The sequence below is a fragment of the Salvelinus namaycush genome, chromosome 2 (genome assembly GCF_016432855.1).
Source record: "Salvelinus namaycush isolate Seneca chromosome 2, SaNama_1.0, whole genome shotgun sequence".
NCBI classification, from domain to species: Eukaryota; Metazoa; Chordata; class Actinopteri; order Salmoniformes; family Salmonidae; genus Salvelinus; species Salvelinus namaycush.
Window position 1 is genome coordinate 15,230,020 of NC_052308.1, and position 22,291 is coordinate 15,252,310.

Sequence of the window (22,291 nt, forward strand, 5' to 3'; positions counted from 1 at the left end):
GCTCAAAGGCACGCAACAACAAAAAAATCCGCCAGCACCCCCTACACTTTGCCTAATCTGCTGTTTCACTGGGATCTTGTTCTTCGCACAAATGTGAAAGTGAATCTCTGCGGCAGAATGCACAGTGGCACATTAAACTGGGAAGAGTGTCTGCACACTAAAGCCCCAGACATTAAATCTGGGATTTACACTGGAATATAATTCCCTGAGGTGCCTTAAGAGATGTCTTCTTCAATTGAGAGGGATTTGATGCAGAAGTTCTTAGACAGAGCTTCAAGTATTTAATTACCTTCATTTCCTCATTTCAGAAAATCTTGGAATTGAGAAAATCACATATTAGTTTGAACTAGTTTTCTTTCAGATCTTTTAACCACTGTATAATAAACATTACGGTTTTAAATAATGTATTGAATAATATAAACCTCAATCGCACTTATGTTGGGGCAAACAAATGCTCGAAATTTAAGGCTTGTTTTATAAACACCTATATTTACAGTCGTTTTATTGACAATTTATGGGTGAATGCCTCCCCCTGGTGGATGTACTTGAACCTACCAGTGCAGATATGTTGCATTTTAAAGTGAATTATGTTGCAACATATCTAAATGAAAATGTATTATCGTACACTCCGCATAATAAATTACGTAGGACTACAAATATGCTAAGGTGTATAGAAATGGTTTAATAAATTATGTGATATTCTTTGATAAATTTAACCAAGCGTATTGTTTGTCACCTCAGCGAATCCGTAGCTGTAACGTACGTGTATCTATGTGTGTTCCTGTCAAGATAAAAGTCCTCTCACAAACAGTTGCTTTCCTGTTGCTGACAGTCACACACCCACTCTCTCAAGAATGGCAGGGAAAAAGGCATTAGTAATCCTCTCTAAAGGTGCAGAAGAGATGGAAACAGTTATACCTGTGGACGTAATGCGTAGAGCTGGGGTTAGTAAACTTATCGAGCTAGCTAAATTGGTTGCGCACACCAAACACTGATATAGTTAATTTGAGGTTGTGCTAACGTTAGCTGGCTGGCTCAATTTAGCTTGCTAAAAGCTGCATTTTAGCTAGCTAGTATTTTAGCAGATATTTTATTTACCTAGCCACAGTCAAGTTGAAGCTGCAGTCCAAGTTCGACACATGCATGCAGATCTCTTTTTTGTTGCACTAACGTTAACTAGCAAGGTCGGTAACGTTAGCTACAACACAGCTATAACAAGTCTAGCAAGCTAACTTTATGTTGTACTTAACTATTATTATCTACCTTAGCTGGCCAAATATAACAGACATGATGAACAACGGCAGTTGTATCCATGGTTAGTTAGCTAATGTGTTGTCATGGTGTTAGCTAGCTAGCTAGTGTGTTGGCACATTAAAAACATGTAAGGTGAGTAAAAGGCCACTGCAAATGTCAAAGGTGACTGCACTGTAACTACTGTAGGATAGGAGGCTGAGTTTTTCAACTGAGAAGTCCCATACTCCTTTGATTATTGGGAATTTATGATTAAGGGGCAATGTCTGCTGAAGGTTATTGATGTATTTGTGCTTTTGTTTGTGTCCACATCCTGCAGATTGCTGTGACGTTGGCAGGGTTGACAGGCAAAGAGCCTGTGCAGTGCAGCAGAGATGTCTACCTTGTTCCTGATGCCAGCCTGGAGGATGCCCGCAAGCAGGTCAGGTCCTGCCTCCACACCCTGCAGTCATATTAGTCCACACAGCATTCTGTTCTCTGACTGCATAACGTTTACAATGCATTCTGAATCAAATGTTTTCCCACATTAAAACTTTATTCATTGATTAATGTACAAGGTTGATGCATTGGAAATTGGTACTATAAATGTGTTATCCGTGACCTTGTATCTTTTGATGCAGGGTCCGTATGATGTGGTTTTTCTGCCAGGGGGAGCTCTCGGTGCCCAACACCTGTCAGAGGTAGGGATGCAGTTAATGTTTGGCATTCATTGCAAAAACTTTTAGCTGCAGAATAATCTCTCCTGTGTGTCCCTGACATTGGCAATATAATGTTGCAGGTAGATACTGTAACATTTGTCTCTTATTCATGTTTTGGTTGAACAACAATAAATATATTTTTATGAACTATATTTTTCCTACATTTCAAATATAATTTAATTGGTATGCTCGAGATTATTCTTGTTTATAAAAACAAGCAAATATACAGTGACTATATGATGCTTAATTAATTGTATGGTTTTAGCCCTTACAACTACAAGCTCTGAAAGTTGTTCAACAATAACTTTAAATTGTTTTTCAGTCATGCTGGAAACATTGACTCATCTATTGCCCTCAATATTTATCAGACTGTCCATTTACTGAAAAGTCAGTGTTATAACACACATTCTGTATGAGAGTGTAGAGTGACTCAACTCTCTGTATGTGGCCTCCATGTTGTCTTGTAGTCACCTGCTGTGAAAGAGGTGTTGAAGGACCAGGAGGACAGGAAAGGGCTGATCGCTGCCATCTGTGCAGGTACTGTTCCTTCTGTGAGAATGTACAAATCCACCTCTAGATTATGGCTCACACTCCAGGATGTATCTGTGTCAATGACCACAGCTGGGTCAAGATCTTGAGCTAAATATGTAACCGGTGATTTCTGTCAGGCAGGGCGTGTAGTATAAGGCTGTCACCTTTCCATTATTAGTAAGCAGGAAACCAATACACAATGAGATTATGATAGAACGAGATATTAGTGCCACTGACAAAGCCCACTACCTCGGAGATTTTCTGCCTGCCTGTGCTGATGAAGGGCACTGAAAGGATGTTGTGAATGAGGACAAGGGACCCATGTGTCAGAGCAGAGTAAAGGGTATCCTAGAAAACATCTGTTCCCACAGGAATATATAATGAACCTGCCAAATGGATGACCAGCAGCAGCGTCACATTGTGCTCTGCTTAAGTGAAAATAATGCTTTCTATTTCTAATGTGAAAGGAGGTGTGAAGTGCTTGACTCAATTACTCCATGTATAGGAGGTAATGTCATAGACCCTTGGGTCTCCCATTTCGTACTCCTCTTTCTAAACAAAATTAGTGTTGTGGAAGACCATAAGTTTGTGCATAATAATGATCATCGTCATCTGAGAGAGGGATGCACTGCCTCCTGCTGTCCCAGCCCTGGCCAGGCACTCTCTCTGGAGACGGCCGTTTGTCCAGCCTGGTGTCCTCAGGACGGAGTGGAGGCAGGCATGTAACGGGAGGAGCTGGGCTCTACTTAACTGGCAGGCACTCGCTCTGCCTGCCAGAGAGGAGTCTAATCTTTAGACTGCATGGGAAAGCAGCCAAGGACCATGATCAATAGCTTTCTATTTATTAAGTCTGAGGATGAGCTTACTGCAGTGCTAGGACATTGCCAATGTTAATGCAGCAGACACAAACTCCATTATTTTTAGTCTGTTTCCCCCCCTTCCTCTAAATATGGTGTGCAGAGGTGGATTGAAACCGTATACGCTATGTGGTTAATTTTAGGTCCTATTTTATGGTAGTGTGATGTCTACTAATGAGTCTGGCTTTTAGTTGTGATTTCACCTCAATGTAACATGCTAACAAAAGTTAAGGTGTATTGATTGTGACACCTCTGGGTTTTTGAGAAGGAATAATTTGACACCTTTTGTTGTCCAGTGAGTGCCATGTCTGTTTTGAACAGTTTGAAATGAATACAGAGAAAGATATTGGTCTAACTCCTGTTCCCTCCTCACCTCAGGTCCCACGGCGCTCCTGGCACACGGTATTGCCTACGGCAGCACAGTCACCACCCACCCTGGTGCCAAGGACAAGATGATGACTGGTGGTAAAGCTACACAAACAGCCTGGCTGCCACAGGGCTAAGGTTCAGGTTAGGGTTGCAAAGGGCCAGAAACTTTCTGGGAAATTTCTGGAGATTTTCCATGGGAAGTTAAGCCTAGGAATTTGGGGAATTTTGCTTAAATTCATTTAAAAAAGTTAGCTTATGACAGTGAACCTTGTGTATCCCACAAAAAAGTCAATTCTAGGTCTTGTGGCATATTTTGGTTAAACTATCCCCAATTCGATGGAATTGCAACCCTCTGCATGTGCAGTGCACTCTTCCGACACATGTGCAGTGCACTCTTCCGACACATGTGCAGTGCACTCTTCCGACACATGTGCAGTGCACTCTTCCGACACATGTGCAGTGCACTCTTCCGACACATGTGCAGTGCACACTAATGAGATGTTATTGAGCCCACACAACTACCCTGTCTGAGCCAAGGACTACATGCTTTCTGGTAAGTTTTGATTACAATACTGGGTGGGGTGAAAATATTTTATGACATTATTTTTTGTTAACTAGTAAATAGTAGCCTACAGCAAAGTGTTTTAAATCCTTTCGAACTTGTTAACAATTCCTGCTAGTTAGTTTTTGCTACCATGTGGGTTTTAGCTTGCAATTCACCTGTTTCCTTTTAAAACATTTATCTTACAAAGCAGTTTAATCTAACTGCTTAACTATTTATCTGTACATGGAATTGTATGTTTTTTTTACTCATTTTTTTCCTAATCTTTACAGGAAAATTCCACAGGCACTATCTGATGTGTGGAGACATTTCACTGCAGCTAATATAGAAGGAAAATCTGTGTACATTTTGCAAATACTGTGCCAAATTATATGTGAAGAATGCAACAAAGATGCAGAATCATCTGGCCAAGTGCATAAAGTTCCCTCCGTGCTCACAACAAGCTACCTCTGACAAAAGTCCCTCTACTTCTAGTCGAGGTGAAAATGATGAGTCCGACACCTTATCGATAGCAACAGCTCATGGTCCTCCTGGAATCAGAAGTTTTTTTTGACTCAATGGAAAAACGTAGTCAGAGAAATGCTGATGAATGTCTTGCTCGAGCTGTGCATACAACTGGTTCACCTCTGATGCTCACAGGCAATGTGTATTGGAAGAGATTTCTGAATGTTCTTCACCCAGCATACACCCCATACACCCCAACCAGACATGCTTTATCTACTCATTTGCTGGATGCAGAGTTCAACAGAGTTCAAGTGGAGGTCAAGCAAATCATAGAGAAAGCAGACTGTATTGCAATCATCTCTGATGGGTGGTCGAATGTTCATGGGCAAGGAATAATTAACTACATCATCTCCACCCCTCAACCAGTATTCTATAAGCGCACAAACACAAGGGACAACAGACACACCATTCTCTACATTGCAGATGAGCTGAAGGCAGTCATCAATGACCTTGGACCACAGAAGGTATTTGCACTGGTGACAGACAATGCTGCGAGCATGAAGGCTGCTTGGTTTAGTGGAAGAGTTCTACCCTCACATCACACCCATTGGCTGTGCTGCTCATGCATTGAATCTGCTCCTCAAGGACATGGCACTGAAAACAATGGATACACTACAAGAGAGCCAAGGAAATGGTTAGGTATGTGAAGGGTCATTAAGTTATAGCAACAATCTACCTCACCAAGCAAAGTGAGAAGAATAAGAGCACCACATTGAAGCTGCCCAGCAACACCTGTTTTGGTGGTGATGTCATCATGTTTGACTACTGCAGGGGAAGGAGTCTCCCCAAGAAATGGCCATATCAGCCTGCCGATATGGACAGCCCCATCAAGAGGATCCTCCTGGAAGATGTATTTTGCGAGAGAGTGGTAAGCCTGAAACTCCTGAAACCTATAGCAGTAGCCATTACATGGATTGAGGGAGACAATGCCATCCTGTCTGATGTTCAGACTCTGCTTGCAGATGTAAGAGGAGAAATCCGTACTGCCCGGCCCACTTCACTGTTGCTCCAAGCAGAGGAAACTGCAGTTCTGAAATACATCAAGAAGCGTGAAGACTTCTGCCTGAAGCCCATACATGCCACAGCATACATGTTGGACCCCACGTATGCTGGCAAGAGCATCCTGTCTGGTGCAAAGATCAACAAGGCCTATGTTATCACTACTGTGCCTCGCCACCTTGGCCTGGATGAGGGCCAAGGTTCTTGGGAGTCTGGCGAAGTACACTTCCAAGCAAGGGCTTTGGGATGGAGATGCTTTATGGCAGTCGTGCCAACATATCTCAGCCACCTGGTGGAAGGGACTTTGTGGATCTGAGGCTCTTTCCCCTGTTGCCTCCATCCTCCAAAACCCACCAACATCAGCTGCCTCAGAGCACAACTGGTCCTTGTTTGGGAACACACACACCAAAGCACGCAACAGGCTGACCAATACAAGGGTTGAAAAATTGGTGGCCATCTGGGTAAATCTGAAGCTTTTTGAGCTTGACAACAAGCCATCCTCAACAAGGTTTGAAAGTGACCGTGAAGATGAGGTCTCAGATTCTGATGTTCACGAGGTGGACATTGAGGAGGTCCAGGGAGAATACATGGAAGCCTGAGAGGAAGACAACCAAAGCTTTAGTTTCTAGATTATCATTATACAGATGTATGTTGAAAACATATTTGGGAGATGCGATAGATCATTGGGGATCATTCAATATTCCCTTTCTTTTGTTCTGTGAAATCATCCCATGTGAAGTCAACTCATTTAATTAAAGTTACATTTGTAACTATTTTTTATTTTTTTTCATTTCTGTTGGAAATATTTAATAATTTGCAATTGTCTACTTAGAAACAAACCTTTTACCTTATGTCTCCATATGATATGGTAAATATATCCAATGCAAAAAACCATCTACATTTAAATGGTATTAATTTTAAATTGCATATTCCCACAGAAAGTTTCCACCTCTGAATATTCCCCAAAATGTGAAACCCTAAATTCAGGTTGATTAATCTCTGCACTCTATAGCTAGTTCATAGCCACTGTGGTACTTGTTTGTTAGTTGGATGTTACACAACATACATGCACATGTAGGAAATCTTCCTGTATGATGACTCAGCAGGCTGTGTGGCAGGAAATGCAGCACAATGAGCAGATCCCAAGTACTACTGAACAGTGGTGACAAACGATTGTGGTCCTTTGTGTCCAGCAGAGGGTGCTGTAACAAGTTTCTTTATGATAGTCATCAATACAAGTTCATTATGCACCAGCATTTGATCAGATTCAATCAGTAAACACCAACATAAATACTTCAAAGAAAGACTGCATATACACAAGTTAAATTACGTAATAAATGCAAGAAGGTTAAACCAATGAATAAATTGATTTGAACAAGTGGTACTAAATAATCCCCATTTGCAGAGTATTATACAATGGTGTTTCTCTCTCTTCACCACTGTTCCTCTCCACTCCCTAGGCCACTACAAGTATTCTGAGGCTCGAGTCCAGAAGGATGGCCATCTGATTACCAGCCGCGGGCCAGGAACCAGCTTTGAGTTTGCCCTGGCCATTGTAGAGGAGCTCATGGGGGCTGAGGTTGCTGCTACTGTCAAAGCACCCCTGGTTCTGAAAGACTGAGTGGTGTTGAGCCTTTCAAACTAAAGCACTGTCAACTAAACCCTAAGTACTCCACACTGTTCATCATGGTACAAATGACAATCATTGTGAACAAAGAATAATTATTGACAGGATAATGTGCAATAGTAAGAAGATGCATTTTTATTATTCTCTTCTATCCTTCCCTGGGACATGTTGCCCCTGCACTTTAAGCATCAGTGATTTGGGATTGTTATTGCTTTTGTATAGGAAAATCACCAATGTTAAATTGTATTGATTTAAATATCAAATATATTGCTGTCTTCACTGTCCAAAAGCATTGATGTAGCTTCATCATTAAAGTCAACTGAGCCCCCTTCAGACTCTTGGTACAGTGACGGTATGTGTATATTTATAACAATGACACTGGAGGTAATATGAGAGTATGCATTCGACACGACAGTCAGAAATAACAAGAGCAGTAGTTACTGCCCTTCGCTTTCGTTAGAATTATCATCAACAATGTAGCCGCAGCATGAAATCAAAGTTATATTTGTGTTTCATCACACAAATAAATGGCTACCGATCAGGTTATGGCTGAAGAATCTTACTGAATCGACAATTCAAAAATTGAATTGGTACAACAGTGCTGCTGGCAATCACGATGGTTTAGGCTACGTGACGAATTCGACAACAATACATGTAGGCTAAACAACAGATTTGAGAGCTTCATATATGATTTGACTGATTGCAGTAAAATGGATTACGAAAACACAGGTGGACGTGGGAAACCTAGCTGCTAAATTGATTGACAACGAGTATAGGCAATGAAAAGCTTTGCATGGTGGTGTCGTCGCGTAAATAGCCAATGAAAGCATCGCCCCAAATAAACAGGAGTGGGTCTGCAGCAGCGCATGGTGAGTGTCAAAGCGGTAAAAACAAGGGGCTGGTGGTTCAGATTGATGAGCAGAGGATTTTTAACAAAATACAAAGGTAAACGCTAACTAATTGACGAGCAGAGGATTTTTGACAAAATACAAAGGTAAACGCTAACTAACTACTGTATACGGTACCAAATCACGTTGTCGCTGTGCAATGTCACGGTAATGTAGTATGGCACGTCCAAGTTATTGTTCACTCAGCCATTTGAACTAGCTAACCTCCAGAATACAAGTTCTCAAGCAAATTAGTGGGTTAGTTAACTAGCCAGCCAACGCGATGCTGGATAAACTAGTAGTTGTCTACAATGTAATATTGTATTAATTAACTAACAGTAATTTAACAATGTAAATTGGTATACAAAACATTACTTGTGATTTGACTGAGGGTGCCTCGCTAGTTAGCTAGCTAGTATAGTGACGTTATGTGCCACCACGACACGCTTTACAAAAAATACCAGTGCACGAGAGACTGGCATAAGGTTACACAAAATCTCTGTTAATGGATGCCTTTTTTATTTTGGGTCCATACGGTAATCGCAGTCAACTAGTGATTGATTCTTCAAAGCAAACGTGACCGCTCATGAAGCAGAGCCTTGTATGCCATTATGGGCTGTCTTGAGTAGGAACCCAAGTCTTCAGATTCACTTTGTAGAATCTGTTTTTTTTTCCACCGAGATAATATTTGTTTTATATTGGATATTCGGTTTTCCCTCGTCAATAGTTATTGAATTAAGCATGCCATGACTTAATATTGGATATTCTGAATCAGGGATGGATGGAGAACCATACACACCTTCAAAAAAAGTCTAAATCATAGGCATTAATATGGAATAGGTCCCCCTTTACTTCTACAACAGCCTCTACTCTAATGGGATGGCTGTCCACTCGATGTTGGAACATTGCCATGGGGACTTGCTTCCATTCAGCCACAATAATTAGTGAGGTTGGGCATTGATTTATTTTATTTATATATTTAACTAGGCAAGTCAGTTAAGACATTCTTATTTACAATGATGGCCAAACCCGGACGACGCTGGGCCAATTGTGTGCCGCCCTATGGGACTCACAATCACGTCCGGATGTGTTACAGCTGATGTTGGGCGATTAGGCCTGGCTCGCAGTCGGCGTACCAATTCATCCCAAAGGTGTTTGAGTTGAGTTCAGGCCTCTGTGCAGGCCAGTCAAGTTCTTCCACACTGATCTCAACAAACCATTTCTGTATGGACCTCGCTTTGTGCACGGAGGCATTGTCATGCTGAAACAGGAAATGGCTTCCCATAAACTGTTGCCACAAAGTTGGAAGCACAGAATTGTCTAGAATGTCATTGCATGAATTAGCGTTAGGGTTTCCCTATACTATATGGGCCTAGCACGACCCGTGAAAAACGGCCACAGACCATTATCCACCAAACTTTACATTTGGCACTATGCATTGGGACAGTTAGCATTCTCCTGGCATCCGTAAAATCTAGATCCGGTAGGCTGTCATTGTAAATAAGAATTTGTTCCTAACTGACTTAACCTAGTTAAATAACGGTTAAATGTAAAAATAAAAAAAACATTGCCAAATTGTGATTCATCACTCCAGAGAACTTTTTTCCAATTGCGGTGAGCTTTACACCATTCCAGCCTACGCTTGGCATTGCGAGTGGTGGTCTTAGGTTTGTGTGTGGCTGCTCGACCATGTGCTGACGTTGCTTCCAGGGGCAGTTTGGAGTGTTGCAACTGAGGCCAGACTTTCTACGCGCTTCAGCTCTCGGCGGTCCCGTTCTGTGAGCTTGTTTGGCCTACCACTTCGCAGTTGAGCTGTTGTTGCTCCTGTATGTTTCCACTTCACAATAACAGAACTTACAGTTGACCTGAAAAGCTCTAGCAGGGCAGAAATTTGAGGAACTAACATGTTGGCAAGGTGCCACCCTATGATGGCGCCACATTGAATGTCACTGAGCTCTTCAGTAAGGCTATTCTACTGCTAATGTTTGTCTATGGAGATTGCATGGCTTTGTGCTTGATTTTATACACGTGTCAGCAACAGGTGTGGCAGAAGTAGCTGAATCCACCAATTTGAAGAGGTGTCCACATACATTTGTGTATAAAGTATAGAGGTCGACCAATTTCAAGTTTTCATAACAATCGGTAGCCTTTTTGGACACCGATTATGGCCGATTACATTGCAATCCACGAGTAGACTGTGTTGCAGGCTGACCCTGTTACGTGAGTGTTGCGTCAAAAGGACCTTGTGGCTGCAAGGAGCCAAGATAAGTTGCTAGCTAGCATTAAACTTCGTATAAAAAAAATCTTCACATAATCCCTAGTTAACTAAACATGGTTGATGATATTACTAGGTTAACTAGCTTGTCCTGCGTTGCATATAACCAATGCAGTGCTTGTTAATTTATCCTCGAATCCACAGCCTACTTCAAATTCGCAAACGGGTGATGATTTAACAAAGCGCATTGCCGAAAAAAGCACAATCTTTGCACAGATGTTTGCCTAACCATAAACATCAATGCCTTTCTTAATATCAATACATAGACATATATTTTTTTAAACCTGCATATTTAGTTAAAAGAAATGCATGTTAGAAGGCAATATTAACTAGGGAAATTGTCACTTCTCTTGCGTTCAGTGCAAGCAGTCAGGGTATTTGCAACAGTTTGGGCCGCCTGGCTCGTTGCAAACTGGGAACCAATTTGCCAGAATTTTACATAATTATGACATAACATTGAAGGTTGTGCAATGTAACAGCAATATTTAGATTTAGGGTTGCCACCCGTTTGCTAAAATACGGAATGGTTCTCTATTTCACTGAAAGAATAAACGTTTTGTTTTTGAAATTATAGTTTTTGGATTTGACCATATTAATGACGTAAGGCTCGTATTTCTGTGTGTTTATTATAATTAAGTCTATGATTTGATAGAGCAGTCTGACTGAGTGGTGGTAGGCAGCAGCAGGCTCATAAGCATTCATTCAAACAGCACTTTCCTGCGTTTGCAAGCAGCTCTTAGCAATGCTTGAAGCACAGCGCTGTTTATGACTTCAAGCCTATCAACTCCCGAGATTATGCTGGCAATACTATAGTGCCTATAAAAACATACAATAGTCAAAGGTATATGAAGTACAAATGGTATAGAGAGAAATAGTCGACGCGTCATTATTCCTATAAAAACTATAACCTAAAACTTAACTGGGAATATTGAACCACCAGCTTTCATATGTTCTCATGTTCTGAGCAAGGAACTTAAACGTTACATGGCACATATTTCACTTTTACTTCTCCAACACGGTTATTTAAACCAAATTGAACATGTTTCATTATTTATTTGAGACTAAATAGTTTTTATTTATGCATTATATTAAGTTAAAGTAAGTGTTCATTCAGTATTGTTGTAGTTGTCATTGTTTTATTTATATATAAAAAAAATTGGGATATTAAAATATTAATTGGTATTGGCTTTTTCGGTCCTCCAATTATCGGCATTGAAAAATCATAATTGGTCGACCTCTAAAGTTCCAGTCAATCGTTTGGACACCTACACACCTTCCAAGGTTTCTTTATTTTTACTATTTTCTACATTGTAAAATAATAGTGAAGACATCAAAACTACAAACTAACACATGGAATCATGTAGTAACCAAAAAAAAATCTAAATATAGTTGAGATTCTTCAAAGTAGCCACCCTTTGCCTTGATGATAGCTTTGCACACTTTTGGCATTCTCTCTAACAGCTTCATCAGGTAGTCAGTTGGGATGCGTTTCAATTAACAGGTGTGCCTTGTTAAAAGTTAATTTGTAGAATTGATTTTGTTCTTAATGCCTTTGAGCCTATCAGTTGTGTTGTGACAAGGTATGGTTGGTATACAGAAGAGAGCCCTATTTGGTAAAAGACAAAGTCCATATTATGGCAAGAACAGTTAAAATAAGCAAAGAGAAACAACAGTCCATCATTACTTTAAGACATGAAGGTTAGTCAATCTGGAAAATTTCAAGAACTTTCAAAGTTTCTTCAAGTGCAGTCGCAAAAACCATCAAGCTCTATGATGAAACTGGCTCTCATGAGGAACGCCACAGGAAAGGAAGACCCAGAGTTCACTAGTTAACTGCACCTCAGATTGCATCCCAAATAAATGCTTCAGAGTTCAAGTAACAGACCCATCTCAACCGTTCAGAATGAATCAGGCCTTCGCGGTTGAATTGCTGCAAAGAAACCACTACTAAAGGACACCAATAATAAGGGGACTTGCTTGGGCCAAGAAACACATGCAATGGACATTAGACCGGTAGACATCTGTCCTTTTGGTCTGATTAATCCAAATCTGAGATTTTTGGTTCCAACCACTGTCTTTGCAAGACGCAGAGTAGGTGAATGGATGATCTACGCATGTGTGGTTCCCACCGTGAACCATCGACAAGAAGTTCTGATGGTGTGGGGGTGGCCTGCTGGAGACACTATCTGTGATTGATTTAGAATTCAAGGCACACTTAACCAGCATGGCTACAACTGCATTCTGCAGCGATACTCCATCTCATCTGGTTTGCACTTAGTGGGACTATCATTTGTTTTTCCACAGGACAATGACCCCAAAAAACACTTCCAGCCTATGTAAGGGCTATTTGACCAAGAAGGAGGGTGATGGCGTGCTGCATGAGATGATCTAGTCTCCACAATCACCCGACCTCAACCCAATTGAGATGGTTTGGTATGTGTTGGACTGCAGAGTGAAGGAAAAGCAGCCAACAAGTGCTCAGCATATGTGTGATCTCCTTCAAGACTGTTGGAAAAGCATTTCAGGTGAAGCTGGTTGAGAGAATGCAAAGAGTGTGCAAAGGTTGTCTACTTTGAAAAATCTAACATTTATTGTGATTTAACCCTTTTTTGGTTACCACATGATTTCAAATGTTATTTCATAGTTTTGATGTCTTCACTATTATTCTACAATGTAGAAAATAAATTAAAACCCGTGTGTGTGAAACATCCCTTTTTCAGGACCCTGTCTTTAAAAGATAATTTGTAAAAATCCAAAGATTCTTCATTGTAAAGGGTTTAAACACTGTTTCCCATGCTTGTTCAGTGAACCATAAACAATTCATGAACATGCATCTGTGGAATGGTCGTTAAGACACTAACAGCTTACAGACGGTAGGCAATTAAGGTCACAGTTATGAAAACTTAGGACACTAAAAAGGCCTTTCTACTGACTCTGAAAAACACCAAAAGAAAGATGCCCAGGGTCCCTGCTCATCTGCGTGAACGTGCCTTAGGTATGCTGCAAGGAGGCATGAGGACTGCAGATGTGGCCAGGGCAATAAATTGCGATGTCCGTACTGTGAGACGCCTAAGACAGCGCTACAGGGAGACAGGACGGACAGCTGATCGTCCTCGCGGTGGCAGACCACGTAACAACACCTGCACAGGATCGGTACATCCGAACATCACAACTGCGGGACAGGTACAGGATGGCAACAACTGCCCGAGTTACACCAGGAACGCACAATCCCTCCATCAGTGCTCAGACTGTCCGCAATAGGCTGAGAGAGGCTGGAATGAGGGCTTACAAGGAATGAGTGTTATACCGAGGCCTGCACTCTGGAGCAGGATCGAGGTGGAGGCTCCGTCAATGTCTTGGTTCGGTGTGTCACAGCATCAACGGACTGAGCTTGTTGTCACTGCAGGCAATCTCAACGCTGTGGGTTACAGGGAAGACATCCTCCCTCATGTGGTACCCTTCCTGCAGGCTCATCCTGACATGACCCTCCAGCATGACAATGCCACCACGCACAGAATGAGCAGTATAGCTGATTTCCTGCAAGACAGGAATGTCAGTGTTCTGCTTGCGACAAGCCCGGATCTCAATTCCATTGAGCACGCCTGGGACCTGTAGGATCGGAGGGTGAGGGCTAGGACCATTCCCCCCAGAAATGTCCGGGAACTTGCAGGTGCCTTGGTGGTAGTGGGGTAACATCTCACAGCAAGAACTGGCAAATCTGGTGCAGTACTTAATGCAGCTGGTGGCCACACCAGATACTGACTGTTACTTTTTGATTTTTGTTCACGGACACATTATTCAATTTCTGTTAGTCACGTGTCTGTAGAACTTTTTCAGTTTGTCTTAGTTGTTGAATCTTATGTTCATACAAATATTTACACATGTTAAGTTTGCTGAAAATAAATGCAATTGACAGTGGGGGCATTTAAAAAAATGTTTTTGCTGAGTGTATGCATGTTAATAAAAGCTACATACAAACCTGGTCTCTTTTTTTTTTCTTTTTCTCTTGAGTAAGGGAGCTCCAAAATGCAGGCGTTTCAGCCTAGCTCAGTGCTTTCTGTGGTGGAACAAGCCAGCAGAAAATACCGTGACTGGCTCAGTGTTCTGTCACTCATGGGGACACTACGTCACCGCCAAGTCTAAGGGTAGAGCTCTAAAATTCTAGCCCCTTGGGTGCTGCCATAGTTACATTAGAAGTGCCCATCCAAGAAGGCTCAAGGTCATTGACCACAGATAAAATTACGTCAAATCACGTTATATCTACAGTAGCTTTGATTGAACATCATACTTTCAAAATCTTAGCTAGCAGTCATCATACACACAGGAAACTGTTGCGCGTGGAAAACCCCAGCAGCACTGCGGTTCTTGACACACTCAAACTGGTGCACCAGGCACCTACTACCATACCCCGTTCACAGGCACTTAAATAATTTGTTTTGCCAATTCACCCTCTGAATGGCACACATACACAATCCATGTTTCAATTGCATCAAGGCTTAAACATCCTTATTTAACCTGTCCTCCCCTTCATCTACTCTGATGGAAGTAGATTTAACAGGTGACATCAATCCGAGATCATTGCGTTCACCTGGTCAGTCTGTCATGGAAAGAGCTGGTGTTCCTAATGTTTTGTGCACTCAGTGTACGTCTACTATAGGATTACAAAATCATATTGTGTGCTATAAGCCTATACATAAATGCATATGATGCTGTATGTTATTCAAGCTTAGCCTACAGTCGTATTCATGTCACTACACTGTCATCCTCTTTGATAGCACATTTCTGGCATGTTAACATTTAGCGCCGTTGCACATACATGCTAGCATGTGTTATTCTGCTTGAGCAATCTGTACAGTAGAGCAATGGAGGCCTGTATGCCTTCCTTTTTCTGGACGGGGTGTTGGGGGCCAGGGTGAAGTCACACTAACTCATTGGTTAAATGATGCAATTATAGAAGTCTTCTATTCAAGTAAGTAAATATATTTTGAAGATAGCTACATGAACATTGTGTGCTGATCTGCTAATGTAATATTAGCATAACAGCTAAACTGGGAATTGATTAGACTTACCAGTGATGAAATGATTGGAGCAGACCCTAGGTCATCCTCCAGATCTTAATGGGCAAAACCATTTTTTTTCTTTTCTAACAGGTCTTGAGTCATATCTCCTTGGTGTTTCAACCTTGTTAGAGCAGCCAAATACTGCACAGAAATTGACTGTGACAATGGCTCAACTAGTTTTAGGCACTGTTATCATGCAGCTTGGGTTAATCAGTCTGTCAGTAATTGATGCAGTGGTCTTCCAACATATCCGCCAGGAGGTGTCGTACGTCAACTGGCAACCCTCTGTTTGTGAATCCAGATATACAGATATGAGAGACGTTTGGTTCCAGGTGAAGACAGTCTTAGTACAGAAATGCAGGGAGCATAACTGTCACTGGGTAGTGAGTGAGGGGTTAATATGAATGGGTGGGTTGATTTATTTATATATACAGTTGGAGTCAAGTTGACATACATCTTAGCCAAATGCATTTAAACTCAGCTTTTCACAATTCCTGACATTTAATCCGAGTAAAAATTCCCTGTATTAGGTCAGTTAGGATCACCACTTTATTTTGTGCACATTTGTGGCCTGCTGGAGGTCATTTTGCAGGGCTCTGGCAGTGCTCCTCCTCGCACAAAGGCGGAGGTAGCGGTCCTGCTGCTGGGTTGTTGCCCTCCTACGGCCTCCTCCACGTCTCCTGATGTACTGGCCTGTCTCCTGGTAGCGCCTCCATGCTCTGGACACTACGCTGACAGACACAGCAAACCTTCTTGCCACAGCTCGCATTGATGTGCCATCCTGGATGAGCTGCACTACCTGAGCCACTTGTGTGGGTTGTAGACTCCGTCTCATGCTACCACTAGAGTGAGAGCACCGCCAGCATTCAAAAGTGACCAAAACATCAGCCAGGAAGCATAGGAACTGAGAAGTGGTCTGTGGTCACCACCTGCAGAACCACTCCTTTATTGGGGATGTCTTGCTAATTGCCTATAATTTCCACCTTTTGTCTATTCCGTTTGCACAACAGCATGTGAAATTTATTGTCAATCAGTGTTGCTTCCTAAGTGGACAGTTTGATTTCACAGAAGTGTGATTGACTTGGAGTTACATTGTGTTGTTTAAGTGTTCCCTTTATTTTTTTGAGCAGTGTATATATGTATGTGTATATAAATGTGTATGTATATGTGTATATATATGTGTGTGTGTGTGTGTATATATATATATATATATATATGTGTATGTATGTATGTGCCCAGTTGGTAGTGAGGAGGGCAAACACTTAAATGCCTGTCAGGGACAGGAGCACAGATGGTGCCCAGAACTCCCTTATGTCATTGCCTGGCTCCGATCCAGAGGAGAACATCCTAATACACTTCAGACACTCACTCTGGGCATACAGCGCACACTCGCCTGGGAACTGTGATCATGTTAATAATGGAAAAGGGTTCTAAGAAGCCCAAGCTGCATTCTCCTATCCAGCGGTCCTTCAACTCCCAATGAAGATACATGGCATTTATGCCCCCTAGTCTTCTGTCTGTGGGACCCTGCTGGGACATGTGACAAGGGTTGACGTGAGGTGGTGCAGCTGGCACCAGAAGCTGGAGATGTGACCCGAAATGTTACCTTTAGCCCGATACCGCCGCGCAGCAGTCGCAGAACAAGGAAATATCAGTCCACTGAGAGAAACACGCGATTTAACTTCACTACACTTTCTAGAGCAGCGGTCACCAACCGGTCGATCTCCAAAGCATTCCTAGTCGATCGACAAATATTTCTGCAAAAAACCCAATGATAAAGCCTTATTTATTTGGTGGTAGGTGCACCCAATTTCAGGTGCCCTGTTGCCATTTTTAACCATTTCATGTGGCTGAAGGCATAAAATCTGCCTTCCCGGCGGGCTCGGAGAGCATATCAAGTGCACTATTATGCCTTCCACTGGCCAATTGGATGGGTCAGATTAGAGGTCAACCGATTTTATGATTTTCAACACCGATATTATTGGAGGACCAAAAAATGCCGATACCGATTAATTGGACGATTTTTATTTTTTATAAATATAATGACAATTACACCAATACTGAATGAACACTTATTTTAACTTAATATAATACATCAATAAAATCAATTTAGTCTCAAATAAATAATGAAACATGTTCATTTTGGTGTAAATAATGCAAAAACAAAGTGTTGGAGAAGGTAAAAGTGCAATATTTGCCATGTAAAAAAGCTAACGTTTAAGTTCCTTGCTCAGAACATGAGAACATAAGAAAGCTGGTGGTTCCTTTTAACATGAGTCTTCAATATTCCCAGGTAAGAAGTTTTAGGTTGTAGTTATTATAGGACTATTTCTCTCTATACCATTTGTATTTTATATACCTTTTGACTATTGGATGTTCTTATAGGCACTATAGTATTGCCAGCCTAATCTCGGGAGTTGATAGGCTTGAAGTCATAAACAGCACAATGCTTGAAGCACAGCGACGAGCTGCTGGCAAATGCAGGAAAGTGCTGTTTGAATGAATGCTTACGAACCTGCTGCTGCCTATCACCGCTCAGTCAGACTGCTCGATCAAATCATAGACTTAATTATAATATAATAACACAGAAATACGAGCCTTACGTCATTAATATGGTCAAATCCGGTAACACTCATTTAGAAAACAAAACGTTTTCTTTCAGTGAAATACGGAACCATTCCGTATTTTATGTAACGGGTGGCATCCCTAAGTTTAAATATTGCTGTTACATTGCACAACCTTCAATGTTATGTCATAATTATGTACAATTCTGGCAAATTAATTACGGTCTTTGTTAGGAAGAAATGGTCTTCACACAGTTCGCAACAAGCCAGGCAGCCCAAACTGCTGTATATACCCTGACTGCTTGCACAGAACGCAAGAGAAGTGAACAATTTCCCTAGTTAAATGAAATTCATGTTAATATTGCCTGCTAACTAAATTTGCAGGTTTAAAAATATATACTTGTGTATTGATTTTAAGAAAGGCATTGATGTTTATAGTTAGGTACACATTGGTGCAACGACAGTGCTTTTTTCGCGAATGAGCTTGTTAACCTCTCTTGGGCACGTGAGACGGTAGCGTCCCACCTCTTCAACAGCCAGTGAAACTGCTGGGCGCCAAATTCAAATACAGAAATACTCATTATAAAAATTCAGAAAACAAAACATATTTTACATAGGTTTAAAGATTAACTGCTTGTGAAGTCAAAACAGGAAGACAAAAAAATCAAAATTGTATCCGTAAAGTTCATAGAAACATGTCAAACGATGTTTATATTCAAACCTCAGGTTGTTTTTAGCCTAAATAATAGATCATATTTCAACCGGACAATAACGTCGTCAATTTAAAAGGTAAACAAGAAACGCACTCTCTCGGTCTTGCGCAGGAAAAAGCTCTGTGACACGGCAGGGTCCACTCATTCAGACTGCTCTTACTTCTTCATATTTCAGAATACAATTTCATTTTTTCAGAATACATTTTTCAGAATGCAATTTGAGTCCTAAGTCAATGGATACTGTATTGGCATTGAATAGAAAACTACAAAACCCCCCAAAAAATAACCTGAGAAAGTTTTGCCTGCCAAATCAGTTCTGTTATACTCAGACACTATTTTAACAGTTTTGGAAACTTTAGAGTGTTTTCTATCCAAATCTACCAGTTATATGCATATCATATATTCTGGGCCCGAGATGCAGGCAGTTTAATTTGGGCATGCATTTTATCCAAAATTCCGAACGCTGCCCCTTACCCTAGAGAAATTAACAAAGAAGTAGGTACTCCTACATGCTTAATTTAGTTATTAATGTAACTTTAATTGTTCTACAAACATTGTGCTATATTTTTTATTTTTAATACACTAAGCCTGCACGATGTGACTAATGATTTGAAAAAAGTTGCTTGAAATGCATGAGCTGACGCAGCAGATGGGAACGTTTAGCTTGAAATGTTGATAAACTGAGGCTATTTCTTCACATTATAATCGCAGCGATGCACACACGGCTGTAGGCCATAAGCGCAAATGTTCGATTAGCAGGAAAACACCGTTCTCGAAAGTGACCACGAATGCGATTATGCACATAATGCTTTTATTATAAGCGTGCATTTTGATGGTAAATTCTTCCCCCCAAAACTTCAAACTCACGTGCTGCTTATGTATGCCAGTTAGGCTCTACACCACTTGTAAAGCGGATTAATGTGCTTAACTTCTTAAAATTATTTGGCAACTAGTTGTGATACAAACCTTCTCAGAACATATAGGCCTATGGGCTAAGCTACATGAGGTGATGGAAAAAATGGATTCTGCTTGTCCGTGGTGTGTAATTGGTCCTGATGTCTAGAAGTTATTTTCGGTCATATGCGACGGTAGCGGCAACGTTATGTACAAAATAAGTAAACTTATAAACAACGCAAATAAATGAACAAAAAACGCAATCGGCTGGGGGCACGTAAAACGTCTGGCGCCTTCTCCAGCGACAGTTTACATATCTTACATAATAATAATAATAATAGTAAATGTACTGAGTAAGAGCAAACGTATCTAACTAACATAATTAGTTATACAGCCTGATAATATCAGTGATGGTGTAGACCTAAATCAGCATGTTGTTTGTGCAACAGTATCTTCTAAATCATAGAGGAATATGCAAAGAAAGAATATGTTAGCTACATGAAGTAGCTAAGAGAACATGCAATGCAGCCATAGCTTATATGGTCCCCTAGGAAACACGTAGCAACACTTTAGTTCCGACCCTGTCAAAATAACTCCTCCCTGGCATTTGAATTCGTTGTCATCTCAAACAACACAGTATTCAAAGTGCCCACTATTATATTCTAACTATAGAATTAGAACAGTCATATTTCCATGATTCCAACAGTTTTGCTCTAATTCGCAAGTCAAATTGCAATTGCAGCATTTGGTAAAAAAAAAGTCCTAGATTATTTGCCCATATCATGCAGCACTATGTGGCAGTGTGGAAATTCTCAATTGTGAAGTACTTAAGTAAAAATACCAAAAAATGACTTTAGTACTTTAAAGTATCTGTACTTTACTGTTTTTATTTTTGACCACTTTTACTTTTACTTCACCACATTCCTAAAGAAAATACTGTACATTTTACTCCATACATTTTCCCTGACACCTAAAAGTACTTGTTACATTTTGAATGCTTAGCAGGACAGGAAAATGGTCCAATTCATGCACTTGTCAAGTGAACATCCCCGGATCATGTACTGCCTCTGATCTGGAGGACTCACTAAACACAAATGCTTTGCCTGTAAATTATGTCTGCGTGTTGGAGTGTGCCCCTGGCGATCTATAAATTAAAAAAACAAGAAAATGGTGCCATCTGGTTTGCTTAATATAAGGAATTTGAAATATTCTTTTACTTTTGATACTTAAGTAACAAAAGTAAATGTAATTGATGTACTTAAGTATATTTAAAACCAAATACTTTGACTTTTATTCAAGTAGTATTTTACTGGGTGACTTTTACGTTGATAGAACATTACTCAAGTATCTTTTACTTTTACTCAAGTATGACAATTGGGTACTTTTTCCATCACTGCAATTGAGTGCAGGAAATGCAGAAATTATGAAAGTTCATAAATTTAGTTTTGGTTGAATTGAACAGTATAAAATAATCAGAATGGAGGCACTTAGAATGTATGTTGCCACACTAGGATCACTCACTACTCATAAAGCAAATGTAGAACTTTTTATTATTCAAAAACTAAAAACGCTGTCATATTTTGCTCATGTCGCCCAGCCTTATCTGTAGTCCATGATCAGCTCCTTCGCTTTGTTAAGGAAGTGGTTATTTTTGTGGCATTACTCTGCCAGGGCTCTCACCTCTTCCCTGTAGGCTGTCTCATCATTGTTGGTAATCATGCCTACCACTGTTGTTGTCAGCAAACATGATTGAGTTGGACACATGCGTGGCCACGCAGTCATGTGAGAACAGGGAGTGCAGGAGGCGGCTGAGCACACATCCCTGTGGGGCCCCTGTGTTGAGGATCAGTGTGGCGGAGGTGTTGTTGCCTACCTTCACCGCTTGGGGTCGGCCTGTCAGGAAGTCCAGGACCCAGTTGCACAGGGAGGGGTTCAGACCCAGGGCCCTGAGCTTAGTGATGAGCTTGGAGGGCACTAATGTTGTTGAAGGCTGAGCTGTAGTTGATGAATAGCATTCTTACATAGGTATATCTCTTGTCAGGGTGGGATAGGGCAGTGTACGGTGTAATTGTGATTGCTTAAGTCCTTGAATCTGTTGGTGATATGCAAATTCTAGTAGGTCCAGGGTGTCGTGTAAGTTGGAGGTAATATGGTCCTTAACTAGCCTCTCAAAGTATTTCATGATGAGAGACGTGAGTGCTATGGGGCGATAGTCATTTAGCTCAGTTACCTTCGCTTTCTTGGTTATCAGAACAATGGTGGACATCTTGAAGCAAGTGGGACCAACAGACTGGGAAAGGGAGAAATTGAATATGTCCGTAAATACTCCAGCCAGCTGGGCTGCACATGCTCTGAGGATGCGGCTTGGGATGCCCTCTGGGCCGGCAGCCTTGTGAGGGTTAATACACTTAAATGACTTATGTCGGCCACTGAGAACAAAGGCACACAGTGCTTGTGAGCGGAGGGGGCCCGCATTAGCGGCCCGACATTGTTTTCCTCG

The 22,291-nt window shown here is 41.2% G+C and overlaps 1 protein-coding gene across 1 annotated transcript; it reads left to right on the forward strand.

Moving 5' to 3' along the window:
* The first annotated feature begins 797 nt into the window (after nt 1-797).
* On the forward strand, nt 798-7,729 carry LOC120059358 (Parkinson disease protein 7 homolog). The gene is made up of 6 exons (XM_039008361.1): nt 798-944; nt 1,571-1,672; nt 1,872-1,931; nt 2,417-2,486; nt 3,716-3,802; nt 7,232-7,729. The coding sequence occupies exons 1-6, from the start codon at nt 855-857 to the stop codon at nt 7,390-7,392; spliced, it is 570 nt and encodes a 189-aa protein (XP_038864289.1). The 5' UTR covers nt 798-854; the 3' UTR covers nt 7,393-7,729.
* The last annotated feature ends 14,562 nt before the right edge of the window (nt 7,730-22,291 follow it).